The sequence below is a fragment of the Melospiza georgiana genome, chromosome 6 (assembly GCF_028018845.1).
Source record: "Melospiza georgiana isolate bMelGeo1 chromosome 6, bMelGeo1.pri, whole genome shotgun sequence".
Taxonomy (NCBI): Eukaryota; Metazoa; Chordata; class Aves; order Passeriformes; family Passerellidae; genus Melospiza; species Melospiza georgiana.
Window position 1 is genome coordinate 4,676,963 of NC_080435.1, and position 25,801 is coordinate 4,702,763.

General features: G+C 39.2%; 1 protein-coding gene across 1 annotated transcript; it reads right to left on the minus strand.

Moving 5' to 3' along the window:
- Window positions 1-999: 999 nt before the first annotated feature.
- Window positions 1,000-25,708, minus strand: GANC (glucosidase alpha, neutral C). Its single transcript, XM_058026426.1, has 24 exons — window positions 25,680-25,708; window positions 24,528-24,590; window positions 23,219-23,327; window positions 22,562-22,689; window positions 21,843-22,025; window positions 21,542-21,587; window positions 19,703-19,769; window positions 18,179-18,275; window positions 17,399-17,579; window positions 16,407-16,560; window positions 15,770-16,005; window positions 14,644-14,770; window positions 13,597-13,676; window positions 12,582-12,725; window positions 12,098-12,194; window positions 11,615-11,716; window positions 10,867-11,110; window positions 9,072-9,136; window positions 8,479-8,555; window positions 7,206-7,280; window positions 6,685-6,798; window positions 6,044-6,156; window positions 4,674-4,777; window positions 1,000-3,804 (listed from the first exon to the last, which is right to left on the minus strand). Exons 1-24 carry the CDS (start codon window positions 25,706-25,708, stop codon window positions 3,695-3,697), a joined length of 2,745 nt encoding a protein of 914 aa, XP_057882409.1. The 3' UTR covers window positions 1,000-3,694.
- Between the last annotated feature and the right edge of the window lie 93 nt (window positions 25,709-25,801).

Below are 25,801 nucleotides of genomic sequence, written 5' to 3' on the forward strand. Positions count from 1 at the left end.
AAGTTAAAGGAAACATCTGACTCTACACATGTATTTTTCATACAACAGTGGGATAAGGGACAAATTCACAGCCTCTGTGAGCAAAAATCTAAACACATATTGCTTTTCTCTGTAACCCAGTTCCTTAAAAGGTGACAATATTTATATGTCAAGAAAAGCACAGTAATACCTTGATTTTTCTTTATTGGGAAGTCTTCAATCACAGGTTGACATCAGTTTTATTTTTGCCTAATGATACTCATTTCTGGCTAACATATACATTGCTGACCTTCTGGCCTAGGGCTATGACATTTTCCAAAGCACTGATGGGTTTTTTTCTTCAGCCATTTGCTCAGTTTACACATTTAAAATCAACAGTATAGTGGACAAACTCTACAGCTCATTAAAGAAAACTCCCCTGGAGAAACTTTTAAAGGAGGTAATATAAAGTTGGCAAGCTTGACTAACCTCTAGGAATATTAATCATCAGTCTTTTAGGCCATTTAGGTGGCCTAAATCCTTTTCTTTTTATCGTGAATACAAGCTTTCTTGCACCAACAGGGCAATTGAAAAAAACAGATCCAAGCATTTGTGAAAATAGGAATGCAATTGCTTTAGGGTAGGTTCTTCAGATGCAGAATTGATGACTTCCTTCTTACATTTAGATGCTAGGATTGCAGGTCTCATACCTGACATTACATTGCAGGACAGCTTGGCAGAGCCATGTGTCACTCTTTCCAAGATAGGCAAATATTGATACAACAAGGGCCTTTCACTGCACAGTTCAGCAAAGTGCTCATTTTGCAGCCTCTGCATGTGTTTTTTCTTTCCTATTCTCCCTTCTTGCTCAGTGCACCCCTTATATACAGAGCTGTGTTTCTGGAAGAATTGTAGGGGTATGACATTTGAGAAACTCTTTGTGGGCTGCTGGGGAGGATCATGTGAATGATTAGCAGTGTTTTGTTGTTTTTTGTTTTTTTTTGTTTTTTTTTTTTTTATTGGGATTGTCAGTGAGTGCCAGGGTATGACCTGCTGCTACTGCTAGAGCTAACAGATCAGCCAGTGCCTGCATATGGAATGGCAGGTGGACATGCACTTCTCACTTCTACACCAATGCTGCTCTTTAGACATGTTCAGGAGTTACACCTGTTTAAAATACAATTTTTCCTTTTCTTATTTCATACTGGAAAGATAAGTTTGTTATGTAGGATTTTGGCCTTTTTTACAGGAGCTGCTAATAAAAGACAAATGGTGTCTTTAAATAAACACAATTTTCCATAGAGGACAATGGATGTGCTGTCTAATACTAACAGCAAAACAAATACTCAGGAATTAAATCCTGTATGTGATGGAATTTCCTGTAAGCAGAAGTACTCAAAGAGCTGACCTGTTCAACAGTAGCAATGAATTAGTGAATTAATCTAAAATGTTAATGTTGCTATTTAATTTGTATGGAGTTTTCTCTCCAGTTGTTTTCACTAATAGAACTATTGTTTTAATAACGATATACTAAAAATTTATTTATTCATTTATGGCATAAATACGTGAAAAAATATGTGAGTTACTACAAACAGCAATGTAAATAATATTCTTTGAAATTTATCAGATCTAAAGACCCAACTCTTAAGATTTTCAGCAACTAATTTCTACTGAAATCCATAGATGTTAGGAACTTCATACCACTGAAAATCTGACCCATCAGTACTTATCAGTGCAGATATCTTACTGAGGGCCAGAGAATAAAGGCAAGTCAATTCACATTCACCAGTTACCCTTGGAAGAATACTCACTAGTGATTCTTAGCAGTAGAAAGAAGGTTGGAAGGAAAAAGGCATGTAACTTGCTTCATTGTTACTTTATTTCACTTTCCAATTTGAGAAATAGCAGTTAAAATATTTTATTAAATTACCCAAGACGATAACTATATCTTGTCAGAAGCACTGCTATACTTAAACACAGTAAGAAATCATCAATCAAAGCTTGGAAGTTGACAGAAAAATAGGGTCTGTCTCTCTTTTCACAGATGCAAAAGATCTTGTTTGCTGCTGTTCTACCCGGATTAGCACATTTGCCTTAAGCACAACAGTATTCATACTGCCAGTTCCTGGAGTGGAGGCTCACACTGTCTCCTGGAAGGTGCTGGCAAATAGCTCTGCAGAATATAAAAGAAGGGAGCTAAGGGTCTGGTGGGGAACAAACTACACTTGAGTAGTCAAGAGCACTCACAGTTTGCTCTCATGCTTGCTGCTCCCAGCAATCTGCCCTACAGAGGACAAACAGCAGCAGGTGGGAATGACAGGGGGGATTAGTAATGTTATGTTACCTTCAGCTGGCAAAAATGGTGACCATCCTTCTGTTTCCTATGAGTTAATTTATCATGTCTTTAGAAAATACTTCCTTATCTTACTAAAAGGAATAAAATTAACTAGAAATCCAGAAAAACCAGAAACCCAACTGATGGCATGTTCAGATTTGACTCAAAGCAGAACTGGTTTGAAAATAATATAGCTGACAAGTTTAGCAAATAGAAAGGTAAACAAATTCTGTGGAGCAATGGCAGCCTGTGAAAAGAGATGCCTAAGATGGAAAAGCCTGAGGGAACAGGCAGGATGTAATGGATGTGAGACTCAGGATGTCTCTGTTTGCAAGCAAAGCAAGCATCAAAACATACCAGTTCTGTTCGCAGAGATAGTGGGAAAAGAAGGCAAGGGAACATTAGGCTGAGTTGTAAGAGAAAGTGGGATGCCTGCACAGTGAATTAATCCCGTTAAAATTAAATTCTGCTTCATAAATGCCTAGCTCAAATCTCAGCCAGATACTAAAAAGCGACAGGACTAAAACTTTTCTAAAGGAAGCCAAAACTTGGCAGGACTTGGAAGATCTGGGAAAGCATAGGTCCTTCACTGGGCTGCCTTTAATCAATGGCATTCAATCATCAATACCAATTCTTTTCTAACAGAAAACTTTTTTCTAAAGTAGTACCTGTGCCCTTTTGAAATCCAAGTTTCAAAGCTGGCTGTTAGGGAGCCTTCTGCACCGCCACATTACTGTCTTCTGTTATTGCACAAACGAATGGCACAAGCTACCCAACCCTCACCTGCAGTGCCTGAGCTCTTTGGCCAGCCTGCTGTTTACTTTCCCGTGCAGACCAGCTAATTTTGCGTTGCCATAAGGACTGGAAAGCAGAAGTGTCTGTGATCACACTGGGTGGCTCCTTCTGCGTTTGTTTTCAGAAGGCAGCTGGCAGGCAGAACTCTGGTGATAACCTCTGTGTCTGCCATACCTGCTGATGCTGCTTGTTGCACTGGCCCAGATCTCCTCAAGTGCAACAGCCTCTGAACAGTGTGATTTTCAAATACTTACATTAAGGCCTGTGCCAACAAGCCACAATCTCACCCCACCAACTCATAATTTTTTATTGTAAGTGAAGGCAGAACTGAAGCTTAATGCTTAACAGAAACAAGCCTAATGCAAATAGTATTTAGCTTATTTCCCCAAATATACAATCCTAGTGCTATTACTTTTGCTGAACAGAAAATTTATCCAAGTCCAAATTGGTGCTTTAAAAGAAAAACTGTAAGAAATGTTAGTTTGGATGTGTTGGTGGAAAATATGTTTGTTGATTTAATTGGAATCAAGTGAACATCTGAAGTCCTCAGTTTATTTCTCCTCAGCCTCTCAATGGACAGTTTCTCTGAAGAAGTTGCATCTTCTTTCAGCTGATACAGATCTCCCAGTCAGGATCAACACTCAGGGCTAAGTTTTCCAGCATCAGTGCGAAGGTCTTTGTATCATATGTGAAAACCACTTCTTTTTTTTTTCCATCTGAACAGGACAAGAGAGTTTTCTATTTAATTTAAGAAGAATTCTTCTGAAACACAGCTACATGTCACTCTACAGTTTTTAGTTCTGACTGTCCCTGCTACTGATGGAAAGGACTGATTAAAAAACAAATAGAAGTCAAATCTTCCCAGCACACATATAAGAATGCAGTGGAATAAGAAAGTAAATATTTCTTTTTTTCTGATCTTTCAAACTACGGTACATCAAACTATGGAACTACTTATGAATTTTTCTGAAAAAAAATCACCCTGGTTTTTGCACAGGTGTTCCTCCAGGCATCCTTGACAGGTGGAGGCAGAAAGTACATTTCCCTATGACTCTCAAAATGAAGGGACATGCTTGAAAAGCAACCAGAAATTGTATGCTCCTTCTAGATGCTATTGCCTATCCCTATGGGATACCTCACAACTTCTAGAGATCTCCATATAGTCAGGAACTCCAGAGGTTTTGGATGAGCATGGAAACAGAAGAGTAAATCTGGGTTTGTCTGCACGTTTCCTGTTCTAGACTAGGCAGGTTAACAGACCTGAGCAAATGGGCTTTCATTTGAAGTGCCATCTCTGCTCATGTTGTCTGAATGTGTTCATTCCAAACCACATTTACTGATGTATTATCATCTTTCAAAGTCAGTGCTCTTCAGTTCTGCATGGAGTATTAGTGGTGAATAGCTGCTGGTTCCTTTCACTAAATTCTGTCCTTGATGTAAAAAAGTAACAAAGAAAGCTAAACAAAGAGGCTTCCTAAGCTGTAACACTTCTTCTGCAGACCTGTCAGTTTGACACCTCAGGTGAATGGCAGCAGAGCAACAGAATTTGAAAAAAATTGTAGTATAATAGAAGTCAATTCATTACCCTTGGCACTGGCTGTCACAGAAGTGGGTTGCTTTCCAAATCCCAGAATTATCACCCGTTCAACTACACATGTAGTGTGGTATTGTCCGCTTTCATCTACGCGGCTGAAAAAAGAAAATAATTCCATATACATCAATTTCTTTCCTTCAGAATAAATTCAGTATCACACAAATATTATTACTTCAGTCTCATCCTGAAAGCTCCCTATACTGGTTTCCTTTCCTCTATTTACCTTTCTCTTAAAAACAAGTAAAGCTTTCTCCCACTGTCAGCTGATTTTTTCACTGTGTATCAGATTTCAGAATCAGAAGAAAAACAGTTTGATAAGCTATTTTAAAGCAAAAATCATGGCTTTGAGAACCAGAAAAGTTCTGGATTTTCAGAGAACAGTAGTCAAAACTCCTAAATATAAAGCTAGTTTTAACTTTTTTTTTCATGTAAAATATTTCAATTTGAGACAAAATTATGTTTAATTTTGTAACTAATTCAATTTTTATTAAAAAGCTCTAAAAAATACCCCAAATCAAATCAAAATGCACCTCTTTTTTAACGAACAGGGTGTTATTAATCTCAAAATGATTTTTTTCCAACTTTAGATTTGCTAGCAATGCACCTCAATAGTAAAAGTATTGGAGTACATATTTGGCATCTCTTTGGCTTTTAGGTTTTGTCACTGAACCTTTGCAGGGGGTATCTGCTTGTGCCTCCCTTCAAGTATTTTTCTTCATGCTAATATATACGGTGAATTTGTTGATTACTTTGGGAGACTGCAAAGGTGTGGTTTTGGTTCCCAGACAGAAGCACTGAATATCTCAGGTTGGAAGGGACACATAAGAATCAAGCTAACTCCCTGCTCCTTGCAGCACTACCTAAACCTAACCACGTGACTCAGATCATCATCCAGATGTGCTTTGAACTAGGAAAGGCTTGATGCTTTGACCACTTCCCTGGGGAACATGTTCCAGTGACTGACCACCCTCTCAGCAAAGATTACGTTAGAAAACAAATCTTAGAAAATATAAACACTCCAGGTGTTGCATACTTGCAAATCTCCTGATCTATCTTTTTTGTCTCTCAGATAGGCCGTACTCTTTCTAATGACTTCCTTTATATTTGTGTCCATCTGCAGAATCTCAAGTCTGATTATACTGAAACAATATAAGACAGCTCAGTATTTCACGTGGCACTGCCTTCAGACTTCTGTAGAACACTGTTTACCTCTGCAGTTTTATGACAGATTCTGCACTCTCTCGGACTTCACTAAGCAATAGATGAGACTAATACTGCTACCTTTGTAAGAAGGCCTCATGAACTAGAACAGGCATTTCCAGTGACAGTGTGTTGGTGGTTTTGTCCATGATTGCTGTTACCTGGAAGAGAGAATGTTCTTGTGGAAAGTGAATTTCCGATACAGGAACTGCTTCTTGTGGAGATATTGAAATGAATGCCCATCATCTATGTAGAGCTCACCTATGGCACAGGCCTGTGAAACACACCAGATAGAGCACAATATAACAGCAACTTCTAGTGTTGAATAATTAAACTGTCTCACTATATGCTATGCTTCATATTGAAGGTGCGTATTTATTTTTCTTCAGCAGCTTGTATCCCTGGAAGGCTCAAGCAATCCAGCTCTGAGACTGCTGGACATCCTGGTTTTGTAAATTGATGCAGGTGCCATATGTCACCTCTTTACTAGCAAAGACAGTTGTAGGAAGTTCCCTCTCTGTGTCCAAAAGGAAGTTTGTGGCCTGCTCATTCTCTGCTCCTCCCTCCAAGGGACTAGACAAGGGCTGAAAAAAGTCAGAAAAATATTCTGGCTCTGCTGTACTCAGATAGTCATGCTTAGAGGGGACAGTGGGGAAGCTGTCTGAGTCCCCTCAAACACACACTTGGAGAAGAGCCATTGGGCACTCAAATGTAGATGCCATTGTGCTGATCAAACAGGGCCTATAAAGGTCAGATGGAGTAGAAGACATCTTTGTAAAAAGGGAACACTATCCCAGCATACCTCTGCATCTAAGGCCACGTGGAGTTCATAAGAAATATCTATCATCCATTCAGTGGATTTTCCAGCTGAGGTCTTCAGAGGTATCACAGTACCCCCCCGCTGGAATACAGGAATCTGCAAAACACAAAGCCAGGGCAGAAAGGTTCCCGCACTCCGATAATGGAATTTTAACGGGGATCAGAGATAACAGAAGTCTGCTTAACTTAGAAATGAACTTTTACCACAAATATATAAAGAAAATCATTCAACTAACAATGGTAATAGTATTAAACTTCTGCATGTATATAAGCAAAATAATTTTGCTTGGAAAAGTAACTGTTATATCACCTCATGTTACTACCAAGACACCGTAGGGTTTAATCTAACAACAGAGGAGATGGGAGTTTTATACTAAAGCTATTTTAGATTATATTTCTACAAGGAAATGAAATTGTAACTTTTCTGATTCTGAATACTGACAAAACAAAAGCTTGGGGTTTTTTTCTGCTCCATGAAAGTAGCATTTTAAAACAAAAACATACATTCTCCAGTGTTACTGGGATCTTCACTGTGCCCGCATCTTCCATTCGCTTAAATTTTCTGTAATCATACCAAATCTAGAAAAAATGAAATAAAAATGAGCATGACACATATGCCAAAATCTGTTCCCTCTGTAGATGCAGTTACTCTCCTTAACTTGTCAGTATTCCTAACAACCTATTTGATAGGCAAGAAAAAGCATTTACTTTTTAAATTAAATGATCTTCTGGATGAAAAGAATAAATTGTAATTTCTGAAGCACAAAAATCATCTGACCTTTTCTACCATTTGCATAATGTCTTGTATGTCTTAAAGCATCTGGTAGTGCAAAACAATGAAACAATTTAATTTTTTTTAAATATAGTTCTTGAAAAAGCATATTTATATTGAAGTGAAAATTAAGAACAAAGTTGCTAATAACAGGTGACAAAAGGGAGCTGCATCTGAATCTCCCATGCACCACACTTGGCAGTAGGTTTAAGTACTTTAAGTGTGCCAAGCACTCAATTGCCACAGAGATCTTGACAAAAGTATTTTCCTTAACTTGTCTGGAGAGCCTAGTCAGTTTTTCTCCTTAAGTTGAGAAGAATTCTAACTGTTTGCAGTTAGTGGAGTCACAAGGCTCTGCATGGTCTCATACACCCCTTTTTGCTGCTTACTCTCTAGAGTCTCAGGCTTCCCCTTAGCAACTATTTTCCCCAAATCATTTCCCTTCCTCCACTTCACTGCTGCTGTAGCCAAATGCTCTTTGTAGGAGTGAACCACTGTGCCATCCTGTGGATAAATACCTTTATTTCAGAGAGGAACTGCTCTCTGTGTGAGTCAGTGTTTGCTATACATGTCCCAGGCTACTGAGGCTTGACTTGTTAACATTTCCCTCCCCACAGTTCCCCTCTGATTACCTTTTGACCTTTCTTCAAAGTTCCCTTTTTTTCCTACATAAAATGAGAAGTTCAACCCAAAGAGGAATACATGTAAAAAGATAACTGACAGTGTAGGGAAGCTGTTTCGTGGTGATTGATGAGCAAGCTTTGAAGGGAGATTTAAACTGTAGGCGACTTGAAATTTGTGCAGCAGCTTGTGGAAAAGCAAGGAAGCAAATTAACTGTGAGCCAAGCAAGCAAGGCATCAACATGGAAAGAAGGGCTCAGAGTGGCACAGCATGGCCAGCAAAGACTTGCCACAGCATTAGTGCTCAGCAGTTATTAGATGGGGAGCTGGAAGGTTTCTGCATAAAATACTTCTTTGAGATGAGCAATTAATTTACATCCTTACCTCCTCTGACCCTGGAAACAGAACTGTCACTGTCTTGGCCTCTTTCTCTGTGACTGGATGTATCAACAAAGCATTTCCTGGAGAAAAACATAAATACAGCTATGGTCCTCAAGGCTGCATCTTCCCAGAGCAGACCCTGTGTGCTCTGGGGTTGTCAACCTCCCACAGCGATTCCAGGAGCTTGCTTGGGCATGTCATATGCTTAGGTTCACTTTCTACTGAAGAAAAAGGCTTGTGTAGTGGGCTGATGGCTGACTGACTTCAGCACAGTACAAACCAATCATGTTTGGGTGGTAGTTGTTTACTACTGCCATTTTTGAAGCAGATCTTAGCTGCTCTACTGCACTTGATGGTTCAGGTCAAAAGCAATAATGTCTTTTCAAAGTGACTAGTGAGATACAAGTGAGTTTTTGTATCTCCTATATCCTCTGCTTTCAAAATGCTGTTAAAAGGAGGTCCCTTAAAGAGGTCTTAAGTTCTATATTCAATTATAATTTTTTTAAGTCTTGGGCAGTGTTTTAGTATTTTCTTTTTCTCATGCAACATCTTAAAAATATTTAACTCAAGTTGCAGGGAATAAGACACCTGCTTACCCAGCATGTACTCATTTTCCACATCAAAAGTTTCCATTTTCCCTGGAAACTCTATCCAGAGAGACCTGTAGAAAAGAGATAATGGAATTCAGTTACATTTTTCCTCTCCAATCAACCTGTTCAAGTCTTTCTGGCATTTTCAGGCTCCATTTTTCCCCTCTCTTTACAAGGCACAGTTACCGAGAACTGAATATAGGGTAAGGTTCTCTTTTGTGTCAGTGACTCAAAGTGCCTCTTTGCCCCTGCTGAGAGTCCCCAGTACAGCAGGGGTTAAGACACTCCAGTATACCTATCTTTACATCTGTGGCATCAATGTCTTCCCTCCTGCCTTCTTCCTTACAACCTTTCACTACATTTGCCTTCTATCAAAGGAGAGATAAGTGAGCCTTTGTGGCCCAGTCTACCAGCAATGCTGGCCCCTGACGAACTAGTCCCTGGAGCACAATCCTTCCTGTTCTCAACAGCTCCCTGCTGCTTTTTATACAAAGTCTCACCTTGGCCACTCCTGAAAAACCTGCACCAGAAGCTCATTTTCAGTCTTTTTCAAAAAAGTGTAGTGCAATAACCATCTGGTTATGGAACAGGAGTTGTATATTTAAAGTCTGAGAGATTGTGACAACAACAGCTTGTTAAGAGACAGGGTGTGGGTTTCTTTACACAAAAGCCTGGTTCACCAGCTCATTCACAGGCATCCACCTGTTCACTGCAGTCCTGCTGCTCATGTGCTTGCTAATGAGATACACCTTCCATTCTGCTTGTCTCAGTGAGAAAAATACACTTCCCCTCTAATTCTGTACCTACTGCAGCAAACTCAACACAATGAAGTGTGATTTAATACTGTGGGCAGTTCACATGCAAACAAAAGCTTCATTTCAAGGAAGACAGAAACCCACTGTTTCTGTCAGTGCATAAAACAGGTGCATTTACACCTACACAGGTCCAGACAGACACTCACACTACTAAGTCTGTAATGCAAATTATCTTCAAAACTCAAACCACTCAACCCTTGTCAAAAAGACTGTTATGTTTCTAAAACATTTAAGATGTATCTGCATAACAAAATATAAAGGCAAATGTGAGCAAAAGAACAGTTCTAGGGCAACTGCAAACACAGATTATAATACAAACAAACACAGATTATGATCTATACCAGGGAGATTAATGACATTAGTCTCTTCCCAAAAGAAGTGCTGCATTCAGTTCCATAGACGTGCATTTTTAAGAGGTTAGAGAGCAACAGAACAAATAATTTATTTTGTAATTTCATTTCTGTTCTAGATTATTAAATTTTCTACTAAAAGAAGCATTATAAGCAATACTGCAGAAAAAAGTGATAAAACTATTAATATGAAATAAGATTTTATAACAGTAACAGTTAAGCAGTAACAAATATTTTCATGAGAGGCAAAATGGCAGTTACATTTTCAGGTCAAGTTCACAGTCCATTAAGCACTGTTTTATGTACTGGTTGGACTACTATGTGATGGTCTTTATCACGATGAAAAGTTTGAAGCCCAGACTACTCTAAAAAGTTCAAAGACTGCAATGTGTTTATTGAATTAGTGTGTTCCAGGTGTCATTTGGGGGAAAAACTCAGAACATAATTTTCCTCTGAGAGCCCTAACAAAGCTCACAGAACGCATGAAAAGAGAATTCATTATTAGAACTTTTGTCTGATTTTCTCCCTTTTAATGGCCAAATAAGGAACTACAAAACTAAGAGGTGGTAATTTAGCCTCCCTTCTCCAAGGAAGCTCCTGCAGATACCCTCTAGGCCTGCTGGCTCAGGCTCTTACCTCATGACGGGTTCAGCCGCCGTGTGTGCCCGATAGAACAGAGTGTATAAGTAGGGCAGGAGGACGTAGCGCTCTCTAATGGCTCTCCTGATGATCTGGGTGTTCTTCTCCCCAAAGAGCCACGGTTCACGCCGTTTGCTCTCCATGTTAGAGTGACCTCTGAAGAAGGGCTGGTAGGCTCCCGCCTGATACCAGCGAACAAGTAACTCTGGCTCTGGATCTCCAATAAACCCTCCCACATCAGCTAGATATTGCGCAGACAAATAAAAATACACAGTTGTGGAGATTGCTCTGGAAAATGTGAAGCTCTCCTCTAACAAACATCCCAAGGGTATAAATCCATGCATTTCACAGTTTGCTCACTGTTCTGTTCACCTGTTGGGCAGCTGCTTGTCCAAATAAGAGTAAAACACCAGTGCAACAAGTTATGCTTTGAAAAAAAACAACTCAAGAGAGGTTTTGAAGGCTAAGTGAGTGATTTTCCGAGGGACAGAGCACTATCACAGTGATGCTGTAAACAGAACACTACCTGAGGACTGCTACTCCAGATGGGACAAAAACACTGCACAAAAGTTAGTGGAGAGAGACATGATGGTGAGAGCCAGGTTTCAGGCTTCTGAAACCAGACTAATCTGTGAAACCACCTGGAAATGCAGAGAGCTGTTGAACTTTCCACTGTCTGTGTTGAAGTCTACCTTGGGAATACAAGCTTGATGGCACAATTTATGCACAGTGAGAAACTCATTACCTCCACAGAAGGAAATCCCTGCCATGTTGATGGTAAGAAGCATTGGAATGGATATTTTCAAGTAACTCCACTCTGCTGTGTTGTCTCCAGTCCACACTGCCCCTGGAAATTCACAGTTTCAGGATTATGCAGGAAAATCGAATGTATATCTCAGTTTATGCTTGTAGTTAAGGAAAGAAGACAAGAATAATCATGAACTACTTTGGAATTCCTGTACGTTACACCTTTCTTTTTTCTTTATAAATCCGTGCTCCTGAAATAGGCAATAAAAACAGCTATTGATTTATCACAGGACACAGATTGCTGTTCTACCTTTGACTCATACACACCTTGCCAGCTTCTCCTGATTTTTTTAATTGCTTGCACTCTTATGAGCTTACCACATCAGTATTTCTAAAACAGTTTCTGTCCTCTCTAGACTACTATCCGTCAAACTCAATATAATAAAGCAACAAGGAAGGCATTCAGCTAATCCTTACTGACCATACTTCTGTGATCCAGCAAAGAAAGATCGTGTGAGGACAAACGGTCTCTCTTTTCCCGAAGAACGTCTGATGAGTCCTTCTGCAGTTGCCATTTGCTGAAAAGTCATGAATAGAAAAGTCAGGAAGACAAACTCTTTAATTAGGGTACTTTTTACATTGTCTTTTTAGCCCTTCTAAGGCAGAAAAGCTAAGGCAATTCTGTTCCCAGAAATAATACCTATTATTAAATAACATGTTCTTATTAGAAGACATGTGAACAAAAATATTCAGTAGTCACACCAATGTAATTTACATTATTATGGTAGTTATGGCACAAATGATGTCACATTTTCTTGTGACCAATCACAGTTTATTTCAAACACTGCAATATCCAGCAGAGTTTCAGACCTTGATGAAGGCTATAGAATACCTACTACTGTGTGAAGTACCACATCACACATATTCCATAGAATAACTGCAGTTTGTGGCTCCAGATACTCTACCTGGTAGAATCCATAGAGGTTGTGTACTTCCCGATGCTCCCAGTTGTTGTAGTGCACAGCATCTTTCTGCATTGTTAGTTCTGCCCCCTTGAAGACCGAAGGCTCATTCATATCATTCCACACAAAGAGGATATTAGTGGATCCCTGTGACACAGGGCTTCAATTAGGTCATGACAGAATCAATCCTGTGATTTTGAGTGTTTATCTCAAGTGGGTGTCGGGCCAGTCTGGGGTATGAGTAGAAACAGCAGGACAAAAGCAAGACTTGGTAATTACACTTCTCAGGTCACTTGACAGCCCCCAGTTAGTCATCTCATCCCTCTCAGAGGCCCTTCTAGTCAGGGTAGCAGCCTGCAAGCCCACTTGATCTTTGCAATTCTTACAAAATTCAGTTAGGCACTTGCTATTCCTGCTTTCTTGTGAGGGAAAGAGGCAGGGAAAAGAAAAGTATAAAACAGCCATTAGGAAAAATCAGAGAAGGCCAGATGTAAAAGCTGGAGAGAAAAAGCAGCATGGGAAATATCTACCATGTATGTCTACTAGGGAAGTGATTTCAACAACTCTCCTGCAAACTAGGACTTTGAAGCAGGGTGGGAGGAACTGGAGGTGTGCAGCAATGGTCACCCAGACACTTTCAGCACTAGGCAGGAAGGTCAGGATGAAGTGACTAAGGTGTGAGAGTGCACTTCCACATCACTCCTTGTGTGCTATCATGGTAGCAAAGGCTGGAATAGCAGCACCTGCTTCAGCTTATGGGTTCTTAAAATGCCTGCAGTTTGTCCCTTATATTGCTGCAACTAAGAGTGTGTGTTCACTGGTGGCATATGGGTTCCAACTGGCTCAGTGTAGACATGTCCATGGAGAAAATCCTTCTGTGGTACTTCAGCTTATCAAGGCATTTTCCTATACACAATAATAGAGCTACAAAGGCCAACAACTTGCTTAAACAGTATCTTCTCTCTTCTCCCTTTTCAGGCTTTCTGGGATATGTAGATCAGAGCAAATAAATACAAACCTTGTATGTTTTGAAGGCAAATTGATCTGCGTACCATTTTCGCACTTCAGGATTGGTGAAATCCGGGTAACAAGAGGAACCTGGGGATGTTGGAGATCCCAATTATTTATCTGATTTTAAGAATATTGTCTTTGCACCTATATACAATGGCCTAAAGCTACAGTGGTTTCCATAGGCAGCAATAATGTAGTTGCTATTTTTTCTGAAATTAAAGCTCAAGACCAAATTCCAGGCTGACTTGGAATTCAGCACACCCTTTGCCATGTTGTGAAGATCAACACACTTAGATTCAGGAGGTCTGAAGCTAAGCACCATGTAAGGATGTCTGCTAGCAATTTCAAATACGTTCACATGTGAACAAGTAGTCAGGGAAAGCCATCACCACCGGTATTCTGAGCTCAAACAGAAAAGTGTCACTGAGAAGCTGAATAACTACATCCGACCATGCTACTAGAAGTTGCAATATGTCCTTGATTTTTCCTGTAATCATTCCTTTGCCAAGACTGTGTGCTTCCTGTCTGTAAAGAAGGGAGACAACCTCCTCTGCCTCCCTGCAATGAGATCTCATGAAACATAATGTGTCAAATCACTGTGTTTCTCTTGAATCAAAATCCTCCGGATCGGGGTTCACTAAATTTCATCCAGCCTACATAAGCTGTGCTCACTGCAATGGACCAGACTGCATTTCTGCGTCCAAGACAAGCTGGGAAGAGGAATGGCTCTTCTTATCAATATATCCAGCTCTTCTAGTTCTAGGCACTGAGACTAGCTGCACATCCAATAGATATAGCAGAGGCAATTTATACAGCTGAGGCAATTGGGACATAATGGGGAAGACCAACCCTCCCCCATTATTATAAATGATATTGTTTTTTAATTTTTATTATAATTACTAATATTTTCAACAAATGCAAGGAATTTGCAAGGAATGTAAGGAATCTGAAAGGAATATAAGAATTCAATTCTGCTTCCATGCATCCCAATTAAACTATTCTGCAAAATTTTTAAAATAAACAGCTTAAAATATAAAGACACAGTGTTTTTTACCTGGCCAACAGATGCCCTCAAAATCTTGCCCATTTCTGTCTTTCACAAAATATCCCTTTTCTTTTGCCTGTGCATACAGGGCATATGAGGGATCAATCTTAATATGAGGATCTACGATGACCACAAGCTGTCAGGGTAAGAAAATAAAACACATCATTAAGATCAGCTGTGCTTAATAAAACAGTAAGAGTTCACTTTTGCTAAAAGGCAGAGAATGACTTCATCTCAGGTAAAGAGAGCTGCGTCCCTAGTTTTAAAAAGCAGATACCAGTTTTTTATATACTGTGTTAGACATGTGTACAGGACCTGAATTTACAAGGACTGCATGAACTTACCCTTCTGAAATAAATGACAAAAGCCATTGTTTCAGATAAAAGCAAGTACCCCAACCCCTAAAAACAATCTGTTTAATTCATTGCTGTATTCTGTGAATGGGAAAATATCTGACTTTTGTGCTCATGTGCCTGCTTAAAATCATATGCCTTAAGACAGTTAAATTTATTTTAGTTTGTGTATCATACAACAGCAACAAGTATTGTGTTTTGCAGTTACATTCTGCTGCTTTACTGCAGAGCTGAGAAAGTACTATAGCTCCAATTGAGAGACCATAAAACTTGAATAATGTTTTCAACAATCCCCTGTTCATTGACTTTTGGCAAAGATCAAGCATTAAGCAATTCTACAACTCAATAATTCCAAGGAAAATGTTTTAGCGGTAAAAAACGCAATAATTCCAAGGAAAATGTTTTAGCGGTAAAAACAGAAATACAGAAACACAAAGAAAAGCTGAAACAACCACAGAAAGTATCAATGGTGAAAGATCATGTTAAGAAGATTTTCTGCTGTGTTCATCAGTGGTGAGCTGCTTCTGTAAGATGGAGTTCCACATGGGTCAAATTTAGCTGGATTGTCAGGATACAGAACAAACTACTAAATAATAAAATGGTATAAGGAACTGAATTAAACAAGGGAGCTTGCATGCTGGGAGCATGACCAGATGGCAACACAGTCTAATTTAATGTGTTAAGTTCACCTGATTCCAGTATCAGATGTACCATGCTTAAAGCTAGATTGGGCAGATTCACACTACAGAGAAATCTTTCTTTCTTCCTGCAATATTATTTACCTTGCGTTTTTTCTTCCTGAGGTGTTCTTGCATCTTTCTGGGGTTCTGAAATTTCTTTTTGTCCCAAGTAAAATACCTCTTGCCATCTGTGTGCTCTATATCCAGCCATATGACATCATAAGGAATATCATGTGCATCAAAGCCAGCATCCACTGCCTTGACATCTTGTTCATCCTCATAATTCCACCTGCACTGATGGTAGCCCAGAGAAAAAAGTGGGGGCAAGGCTTGAGTGCCTAGAAAGAATATATGAATGAAGATAAAATTCTCAATAAATTCAGTCTTTTCACATTGAAAGGTGGCATGTCTTGATACTTGTGATACATGTCTTGTGACTGGCCGTTCTATCCCCCTGCGTTTCACCTCTTCATCTAAGGGTGCAGTTTCAGATAGCAGTGATTATGCTGGCTTCTCAATTACAGGCAAGTTTGACCAGCTGTGAATGCTACAGAAAACAAGGATAGAGGCCTGTCTTCACAAAGCACGAGCCTTTGATCTACACACTGCAGTTTGGGAACAACTGGCCCCTGAACACAATGGGCTAGGTAAATATTGACCCACTCTTGGGTACAGCATGTTCCTCAGACAATCTCCTGGATAAGCGTGCCATTCTGACTCCAATTATGTCAGTTAGTACCTGTCAGTTGTGCAAACTGCTTGAAGATATCAAATGCAGTGGGTCCCATCAGCAGGAAAACATCAATGATCCCACTTTCTGACATCCAGCGAACATCAGTTAGAGGCACTGCTCTCTGCTTAGCAGTTTCTGCAGCACATCTGGATGGAGTGTGCTTAGAAGGAAAACAAGGTAAACCTGAATCTCTCTCTCTATCATACTTTTATTCAATGAAGGAGCAAATAGGGGAACACACAAAATTCACCACCACATACCTGGCAGGTAGTAGGAATACACACTGAATGTTTCTTATAAATCCTTCACAATTCTTTACCTTGCATACCACTTACACAAAGTAGAGTAATGGGTTATGACAAAAAATGAGTAATGAGTTGCAAAATATTAAAGCATTTCCATAATTAAGGACTGTGAATTTTCTGTATGATCTTTGAGTAATATCTGTATCATAAATAAAAAAATAAAATTAACCACATAATGCAGTTCTGGAAAAGCAAGATTTGCTTGTCATTGTTTCAATTTTAACAGAATTCATGTTTGTGTTTCAAGAGTGAGTTCCTTTCCTGAACATTTTATGTTTCTTCAAGGTCAATTACATTCCACAGAAGAATGAGCCTGCTAAGCAGAAATCTGTGGCAATTCCAAGAATTTAAACACTCATAAAAATTTCTCAAATCCAAGTGAACGTCAAGATTTTTGTCCACCATTTTTTCTGCCTTCTACATCAGTGTAGATTTTTTCTATGTATTTTCTCTCCGTCTCCTCCTGTAGATCTGTTAAGATACAAAATCTATAACTTGGCTCTTGCAAGGAGTGATCTTTGTTCTTTTAGTTTAATACAACAAATTTAGCAAAAGGGAGGACAGGAGGAAGAGACTTACAATTCTTCATTAGTGAGCAAAAGATAAATCTCCAATAGTGTTAAATTCCTGTTGGCCTTATCCTGAAGTGTTTTCTTTTGTAATTTAATTCTGAGGAACGTGAATAACTCTCACCTCAGCTACTGCCTTTGTACTAATATCCACCAGTGTTTCTGAAGAGTTCAGCCAGAAGATCCCTGAAGTTCTGTTAGGCTTGTGTGCTAAGAGAAGGGGTACTGAACCATAAATACCTATTTTGTCATGTATCTTGTGGCCGAAAATATCCAAATTATAAAGCCGGTAGGCATCACCATCACTAGGACAAACAAACAGATGTGTTTGTTACACATTAGCACCTTGCACTAGGCTAATTTTAATTCTATTGCTGTCTCACTAAACCTGATGAATACTCAGTAAGTGCTCTGTGTTCTAGTCTTTTGTTTAGCATCCAGAGCTGAAATATGGACTGCCTAGATTACTGCTTCTTTGCTTTGGTGCTCACTATCTGAAGCAAACGAGAGTTTTGCTGCCAGGAACACTACTGTGAGTTTGCTTTAAATCCTAAAATATTATTTCTGAACTCTTCCATCCTCCCATAGAATTGCTCTTTTATGAGTTCTGCTGAAACATGACCAATCCTGGAAGTCAGAAAAAAACTGCATGGAAAATTGGGAGAGAACAGAAAGGGCCATTCATGAAACTGCACACTAGGGAAAGCAGAATGCCTTACTCCACATGGATACAGGCTACAATTCAACTTACTAAAATATTAAACTAAAAAATACACTATATGATACACATATCTCAAGCTCTTGTCTGGGTTAAATTAATAATACTATGTTATAGCTCTCTCTTACAAAACAAACAAAAAAAGACACTGCATTCATGAGCAATCTGATGCCTTGACACCTTTACCTGGTGTTTTTGAGAAGAAGTGTTTCTGTGTGTTGTGGTATTCCATAAACATGGTCATATCCATGTAAAGAGAAGTCCATGCCTACAGAAGTAGGACCTGTGGAAATAATATTAAATTATGAGAATACAGAGTTCTTAGACTTATCTGAAAGGAAAAAAGCAGAGCAACATAACTGGATAAACCAAAAGAAAATAGGTTTTAATGTTTCAATAATTAAGTCTTTTATGCTTCCTTTTAACTTCACTTCCATTATTACTTCTGTTCTATAGAGGTCATATTTGAAACAGATTTTATTAAATTTCTTTTGATTTTGAACTTCTTAACAAGATAAAATGAATCACTTTAACAGAAAAAAATCCCAAATCCATGTAATCATGGGTCACTTCTTTATTTGGTAGTGAAACTACTTAAAATTATATCCTGTTTCTACCCCTACCTAAAAGCCAAACTTTGCAGCACAGCAAACTTCAGGATCTGAATTGCCTGTTTCCCACTGGTCTTCTCTTCAGCCTCAGCCAGGGGAGTAGCATGCACAAGAGTGTCCACCAGTGATATCATCCTGTCACGCTACTGAATCCAGAGCAACTTTTGGCAGGCAACCTGAGAACCTGCAGACTGACAAGCAGTGGCTTCAGGATCAGAATCTGATCATATGGACTTTATTCCTCTGACATAGAAAACACAAAAACATGATGCTGGCCTAAGACATGAGAAATAGCATAAACAACAAGGGCAACAGCTTCCTGCCCTCTGGATCTTGACTGTGAACTGAGGAAGTTTGTGCCACCAAAAGAAATTGCTTTCAGACTTCCCTTCTTCTACTGCAGTTGCTGGGTAGTGCTGATCACTATAAAAGTCTGCATGATAATGGTAATGGACAAAGCCAAGCAACTTAATTAATATAGAATACAAGGGGATGGACAGCAGATCATCATATATTTTGGTAATTTATAATTTAAATTTTATTTGAGTTACCGCTCTCATGTGTCTATAACTTTTGTCTTTATCACTTAAGATTGCTCCGTATTCCCTTTTTTAGTCCACACTTAAAAGGGTTTCTTTGTGACAATTATTAATGCTTAGATATAATGATTTCTGATATGTCATGAGAATAAACTACAGGTGAAGTCAATGTTATGCACTAATACAAAAAAAAAAAGAAAAGGAAAAAATGTATTATATACAATATATACATGCAAAGTCAGACAATGCAGATAGTGTTAATGCTGTGTCAGAAATGGCATACAGTGAGTTGATGCAATGGGTCACATTTAATGTGTTCCCTCTTGAACAGAGATCAAATGAATATTTGCAGAGTTTCTGTCAAATTGTTACCCATCACTGATTTCTCATTAAAACAAAGTTAAGGCAACTGAAAAGCAGGAGCAAGTGGGACATTGATAAACATTAAACAGCTAAACAGAAAGCAGACAGAAATATGAATGAACTATTTACATGAGCTATATACAAATGAGCTATATACAAAACAGTAAAGCTGTTTTCAGAACTAGACTGAGACTTACCATGAGCTTTGATGTCCAAGAAACTGCCAAATTTCTCTTGCCAGAGACCTAGATCTTCTTGTCTTTCCTGTACAAACAAAAATAGCTAAGCCTAGCAAATGAAACTGCACACATAATGTAGTTTTAAGAAAAACATGATTGTTCACATGAGATTTATACTGCTTTATTTTTTTGGCCACATATGGCTAATATATATAAATCAAAACCACAAATCAGATTCAGCTCCAGGAATTTACACTGAAGAACTGATGTGCATATGCTGTAAACAAGCAGTCTGCTACAGCATAAAAATAATATTTGAGATCTTAGACAGAATCACAGAATGATAGAATAGGCCAGTTTGAAAGGGACCTCAAAAGATCACATAGTCCACCCTTTAATGGTAAAAGGGAGCCTTGATGAGATTATTTAGCAGCCTGTCCAAACAAATCTTGAAAACCTCCCATGACGGGACTATGCCACATCCATGGGAAGGTTGTTCCAGTGACTGATAATTCTCACTGTGAAAAATGTGCTCCTCCTTGATGTTGAACAAATTTATGAAATGCATGGGTAGAACCAAACAGAAAAAACACATACAAACAGAACCAACTCACTCCCCCAAAGAGTAAAGGTCAGACACAGAAAAAGCTCTTCAGACACTCTGGAGTGTCTGTAACTGATACTTTTAACCTCCTTGTGTGTTGAAAGCGAAGGAAGTCGACCCATCCTAATTGATCAGCATCGACTCCGATTTATTGATTAAATCAGCCACTTTATACAACAGTGTTAATCAACTTCATGCACACTGCAAAATCCAAGCTCACGATAGGTTAACAGAGAAAACTCTAACCCCTCCCCTTGTCCACAACACCTGTGGTTTGTCCACTGAAAACAGGATCAGTGTTCTCAGAGAGCCCAAGGACAGAATGTTTGCCTGTTATGGGAAAACTGTCTGAGAATCTTATTGTTTATAAAGTGGTGCTTGAGAGAGAGTAATTGTTTATAGAATCAAGCCTGGGAAATGCTTTACAACTACCTTTTACTTTTCCCTCTGCTGTATACCTTCATGGCCTCTTTCTTTAAGCCATGCTGGAACCAGACTCTCCAACACTTGTGTCCTGTAATTCATTGTCATAGAATTTACACTTCTTGCAGTGTCTTCCCTAGTTTTCTTTTCTACATTCATCCCACAGTAAGTGGACGTGGCCTCTTGCAGCTGTGTGCTTTCCCTGGCAGAAATCAGAGCTCAAACATAAGTATGCTGAAGGCAGCACAGCTCCTGCCATTTATAACAGGATAGCAGAGTAAGCAGCCATCTGCTCTGCAGGGGGCTAAAATTATATCCCAGACACAGCTCAGCCTCCTGGGAAAACTGCTATGCGCCTCTATGTGCTGCCAGGACGTGGTCTATTTTAAGAGAGAATTTGATTTCTGTATTATGCCTGAATGTATGTGGAGACATATTTTTTGACTGTTATAAAAAAGGTCTTGTTCTTTTGAAACTCTCTTTGCAATGAACGGGGAATTTGAAAATGACAAATATCACCACAAAGCTCCCTTTTACACATCTACTCCAGCTCAAATAAGAGAACAAAAGAGAAATAAATTAGTAATAAAAAGGCTATAGAAAAAAACTTTTTTGGGCTAAATCTACCTGACTGATGCCTTCTACAAGGTGGTAAAACACATAAACCTTCCTTCAACTATGAATTTGTAAAATATCTCAAAATGTTATACCAGGTCCTTTTTGAAGGTGGTTGGATTGTATTTATAAACATACTATAGGACAAAATGAACATGTAATTTAATTTTCTTTTACAAAATATTCCTGCTTGAATTGCAGTAAGTATGTGTTACCTTAGAGGAATCACTTGCTGCCTCCTCGTTTTGTGCTGTAGGTTTTCTAATGAAAACAAATACACAGAAATAATCAGTTTATTGTTAATGGCTACTGCAAGGGATTAAAGCAGTCCTCAGCTAATTGATCTAGAATTTGTTTGTTAAATAAACAAATTTCCCCTTGTATTTACTGTACTAATGAAGTAAAAGAGAAGTCATGTTTCAGTGCATAAGAGCTTTCAGAAACTGCAATTCCACACTTTATTTTCAGCTACAGCACAACCAGTATATACGATGATGTGATATACAAATGCTCTACCTGTCACTGGGAGGTGGTTGTAGGTGCTCAAAATACAACAAACCATTGGAATTCACACTCATAACAGTCTCACCCTGGGACTGCAGCTCAACTTGGAAGGGGTTTGCTGTGACTCGAAGTTTGTAGTCCTCATTAACACTTGACAGTACCAAAATACCTGCCTCCTTGTGGGATAGGAACAGTCTGGCGAATGAAAAGCAACAACAGCTTTATAGCAATCAACAGCACATGAAATCTGCTGCAACTAAATAACAATAGATACAGAAGATGGCTGAGAATATCTGCATACATTACACAAACCTCAAGGCTAATGTCAAGCCAAAGAAGGCCAGAAATATATGCTGTGCTCAGGGTTCACTGCATAGTGCAAAAAATGGCTACAGAACTGCCATGAAAACTATCCAGAGCTTGCACTCCTTTCACATTAACAGCTAATGCCTTAGGTAAAAACTTTGCATTGTAACAAGTAGGCTATTTTCTGATTGGATCAAACAGGCTCAGTTTTCTAGTGTGTATGATAAAGCTTTCTCTACTTTTTAAATACTTTCCTAAGTATTTAACATAAATTTTTGAAAGTAAATAAACCACGTGCATTTTTGTTTTCTCTTTCTGTAGGAACTTTATATTGTAGAGGGACAACTGTACTGTAATATAAAGGAGGAATGTGTATAAGATATTGAGGTGCTAAATAATCATCACTTAAATCACCCATCACTTACCTCTGGGTGGTAGGCTCCTTTATAAGAACATCAGGAACTTTGTATCTTGCTTTGAGAGGAGATGCCTCATCAATCTTAAGCCTGAAAATATTGCCTTCTATTTCATAAATTTCTACTTGTAGAAGAACCTGTGAGCAAACAAACAGATAAACTCATAAGGATAAAAATTACTTATTTTTAACATAGCATCACCAAACACTTACTGTCTGGAAAAAAACAAAACAAGCCTGCTCTCTGATTGATTGTTCTTTAGCATTGTTGAGAGTAAAATTCATCATCCCTATGAATTTACGCCAGTTAACTCTACTTAACCCCTTTGAAGGAGCAATGCCTTTTAAGTGAACTCTTTATCTTCAAGCATCTGATATCTAGCATTACAAAAAAAGAACTTATTACCTTGAAATAGTGGAGAAAACTCTGAATTAAAAATATTTTTTAGGAAAAAAGTATTCTATTCAGAACTCTCTTTTTTCATACAGCCATTAATTTTTTAAAACTTAAAATGCTGATTAGTGAGGACATATTTAGGCTGATAGTTTGCATTATCTCTCAAATATCTATACTGAAGAATCTCAAAACCTGTAAATATTATTAGTCATGTTGACAACATTCACTGCTCTTTCTGTAAGCACCCTCTTATGCTATATGGTAGCTCACCTTATTCTCCTCGTGAATGATTTGGAATTTGACATTCTCATCACTTAATGTGACTGAATCCAACAAAACTCGATACAGGGATTTTCCAGGACGTAAAAGTTTCTGACGCCTGTCAAGACAGAAATTATTTTTGGTCTCCCCAGCTCTTGTAGCTTCTATCATACAGAGGGACATTATATTGTTAGAAATGTTTATTTAATCATTTTTATTGAGCTTTTATTGAGCTTGAAATACAATTATTAGCACTTTAAGTCAAGAGGAAAAAGAAGGAATATAGTTCTGAGCACTCCTAAATGCTTATGAATGAGATGTTAGAGGGGTTCAGGGGTTCACCCATCACCACTCTGTATGGCTTTTTATAACAATAATAGTCTCAAGTGTCCAGTTCTTGACTGCACAATTCCATTATTGTTCTTTCATTTATCCCTGAAATTTCAGTTGAATAATCTGTTTTTCATTTGCTGTCATATATCCCTGTAACTTACAGTGAACACCTTCTACATTCTGGGGTGATGAAACACTGTGTGTTTGTAATGTGTAACCTTCAAATAGGCACCAAGCAAATTCTTTCTTGATAAATTTGATGACTACACAGTTTTGACTACAGCTTTTGGCCCCGATAATGTTTTTAGGTCAGAGATCCTGAAATAAAGGCTCTTTCAAATGTTTGTAGAATTCTCCATGCCAAGCCCAGGTTTTATGAAGTATTTGAAGATAACTGTCTTGGACGCTACCTTAAAGACAAACTTTTTCTTTAATAAACCAAATATGTCAGTGACTAATTGGTGTAACAACAGACAATCACTTCTTTCAGTCAGCATAGGAAAGACTACAACAAAGGGAAGAAAAAACTTGAGAGCACAGTTAGGAATGAGATGAGAAATATGACTTAGCAGAAGGTTAACTTTAAGGGACTAGTGAGCTAGAATTTAGATTTGACACTGAATTCTGGGCAAGGTACTTGCTCAACAGAACTGTAATCACACAGTCAGCTATTGTCACAGACAAATGATTTCTACTGAGTGTTCTGCTGCTTTGAACTGCAGATGGTCAAGAAACATCTGTGTCAAGAGAACAATCTCTTGTGCATTTAAATTAAAATATTGCTGTGGCTTTGTCAGATGAGAGGACGGATCCTTTTGAACTTTAACAGAAGACATTCTGGGTGTAAGACTACATGTTTTAAAGTCTGCTGATAGCTGCTTGCTGATAGGTAAGTGGAATGCTCACCTTTGGAAGATAAATCCTGAAAGTAGCAGACTTGCTGTGATTAAAAGTCAATGTGTAACTACACTACAATTCTCCATACCTGTAAAAAGCAATCTGGTTGCATTTCTTAAAGTTGCTTTTGTCCACAGCCTCATCTTGGACACTAGAAAGAGCAGATAAAGGAAGTATTTAGATGTGTCCATCACACACCTGCTGAATGATCAAATGACGGGGGTCCTTTTCAAGAGAGGTCAGGATTAAAAACAGTGCAGAAAACTCTGGTCCCACATAAAATGTGATGGACCTTGAACTACTGTGCTTAGATATGGGAAGAGTTACTTACACATTTAGTTTCATGTTGAACCATTTCTTTTTAAACCCTGAAATTTTGAGAAATGATTGAATCTATGACAGAGATGGATTTCAGCATAGCTGAATTCTTATGCATTTTGAAGCCAGATCTCCCTCTGCAGTCATTATGGTTAATTATTATTTTCCAGTAATAAGAATGGAGAAATGGGGAGGACTGCCAGAAAAGAAGTAATACTGCATCCTTTTCTTCAACCTTCAGTGGGACCGACAAAGGAGGGAGGCTTCCAATGCTCCTGATGACAGCTCTATGTTATCTTAGGCTTGAAATAACTTTTAGATTTATTAGATAACAGTAAAGTTTTTACTTGCCTGAAAGAAAATGGGCTGCCAGTAGTGTCTATCATCAAAGTATTTCCCAGATTATGCTGGGCTCAGACGGAAGGGAATGAAGTATTAGTTCTGGCAGATAAAGTACTGATGCTTACGGAATACTTATTAATTCCATACATGCAATATAGGAAATGCAGACGGCACCCACTGAGGCTCAGTCACAATTACAAGTCGTCGATTATTATTTGAGATCTCACAGTGACCGTATACTTAGATCACTTAGCCCTTTCCATTTTTGATTGAAGACACGTACGTCCTTTCGGGTTTTGCCCCAAGTTCGTGTGCCTCTCTTGGCGCATGAACGCGGCGCAGCCCGAACTACCCCTGGCGCTGCGGTTCCGCTCGCTGCTCCGCTCCGCCGCGGGAAGGCTCTGCCCGGGCAGGGCGGCGAGGACAGCACGGCACGGCCCCGCACGCCCGCCCCGAGCCTCGACCCGCTGCATGGGGCCGGCTCTGACCCCGCCGCTCCCCGCGCAAACCGGCGGAGCCTCCCCGGCACCAGCGGGAGCGAGGAGAGACCGGCCGAGGAGCGCCTCCCCGGCTGCGTTACCTGACTCCCCCCGGCGTCCCCGCCTCCATGGCGGAGCTGCCCCGAGCGACCCCCGCGGAGAGAAGGGGTGGCGACCCGCCACGCCAGCCGCGGAACGCCGCGGGCCCCAAACGCGACCGGGC

Excerpts from the sequence above, each read along its gene's own strand:
- GANC (XM_058026426.1), bottom strand. The coding sequence starts at position 25,708 with ATGGAGGCGGGGACGCCGGGGGGAGTCAG. Across the intron at positions 18,276-19,702 it reads CTTGGACATCAAAGCTCATG|GTCCTACTTCTGTAGGCATG; the intron begins GTAAGTCTCAGT and ends TTATTTCCACAG. Across the intron at positions 7,281-8,478 it reads TGTTTCCAGGGTCAGAGGAG|ATTTGGTATGATTACAGAAA; the intron begins GTAAGGATGTAA and ends CATTTTTTCTAG.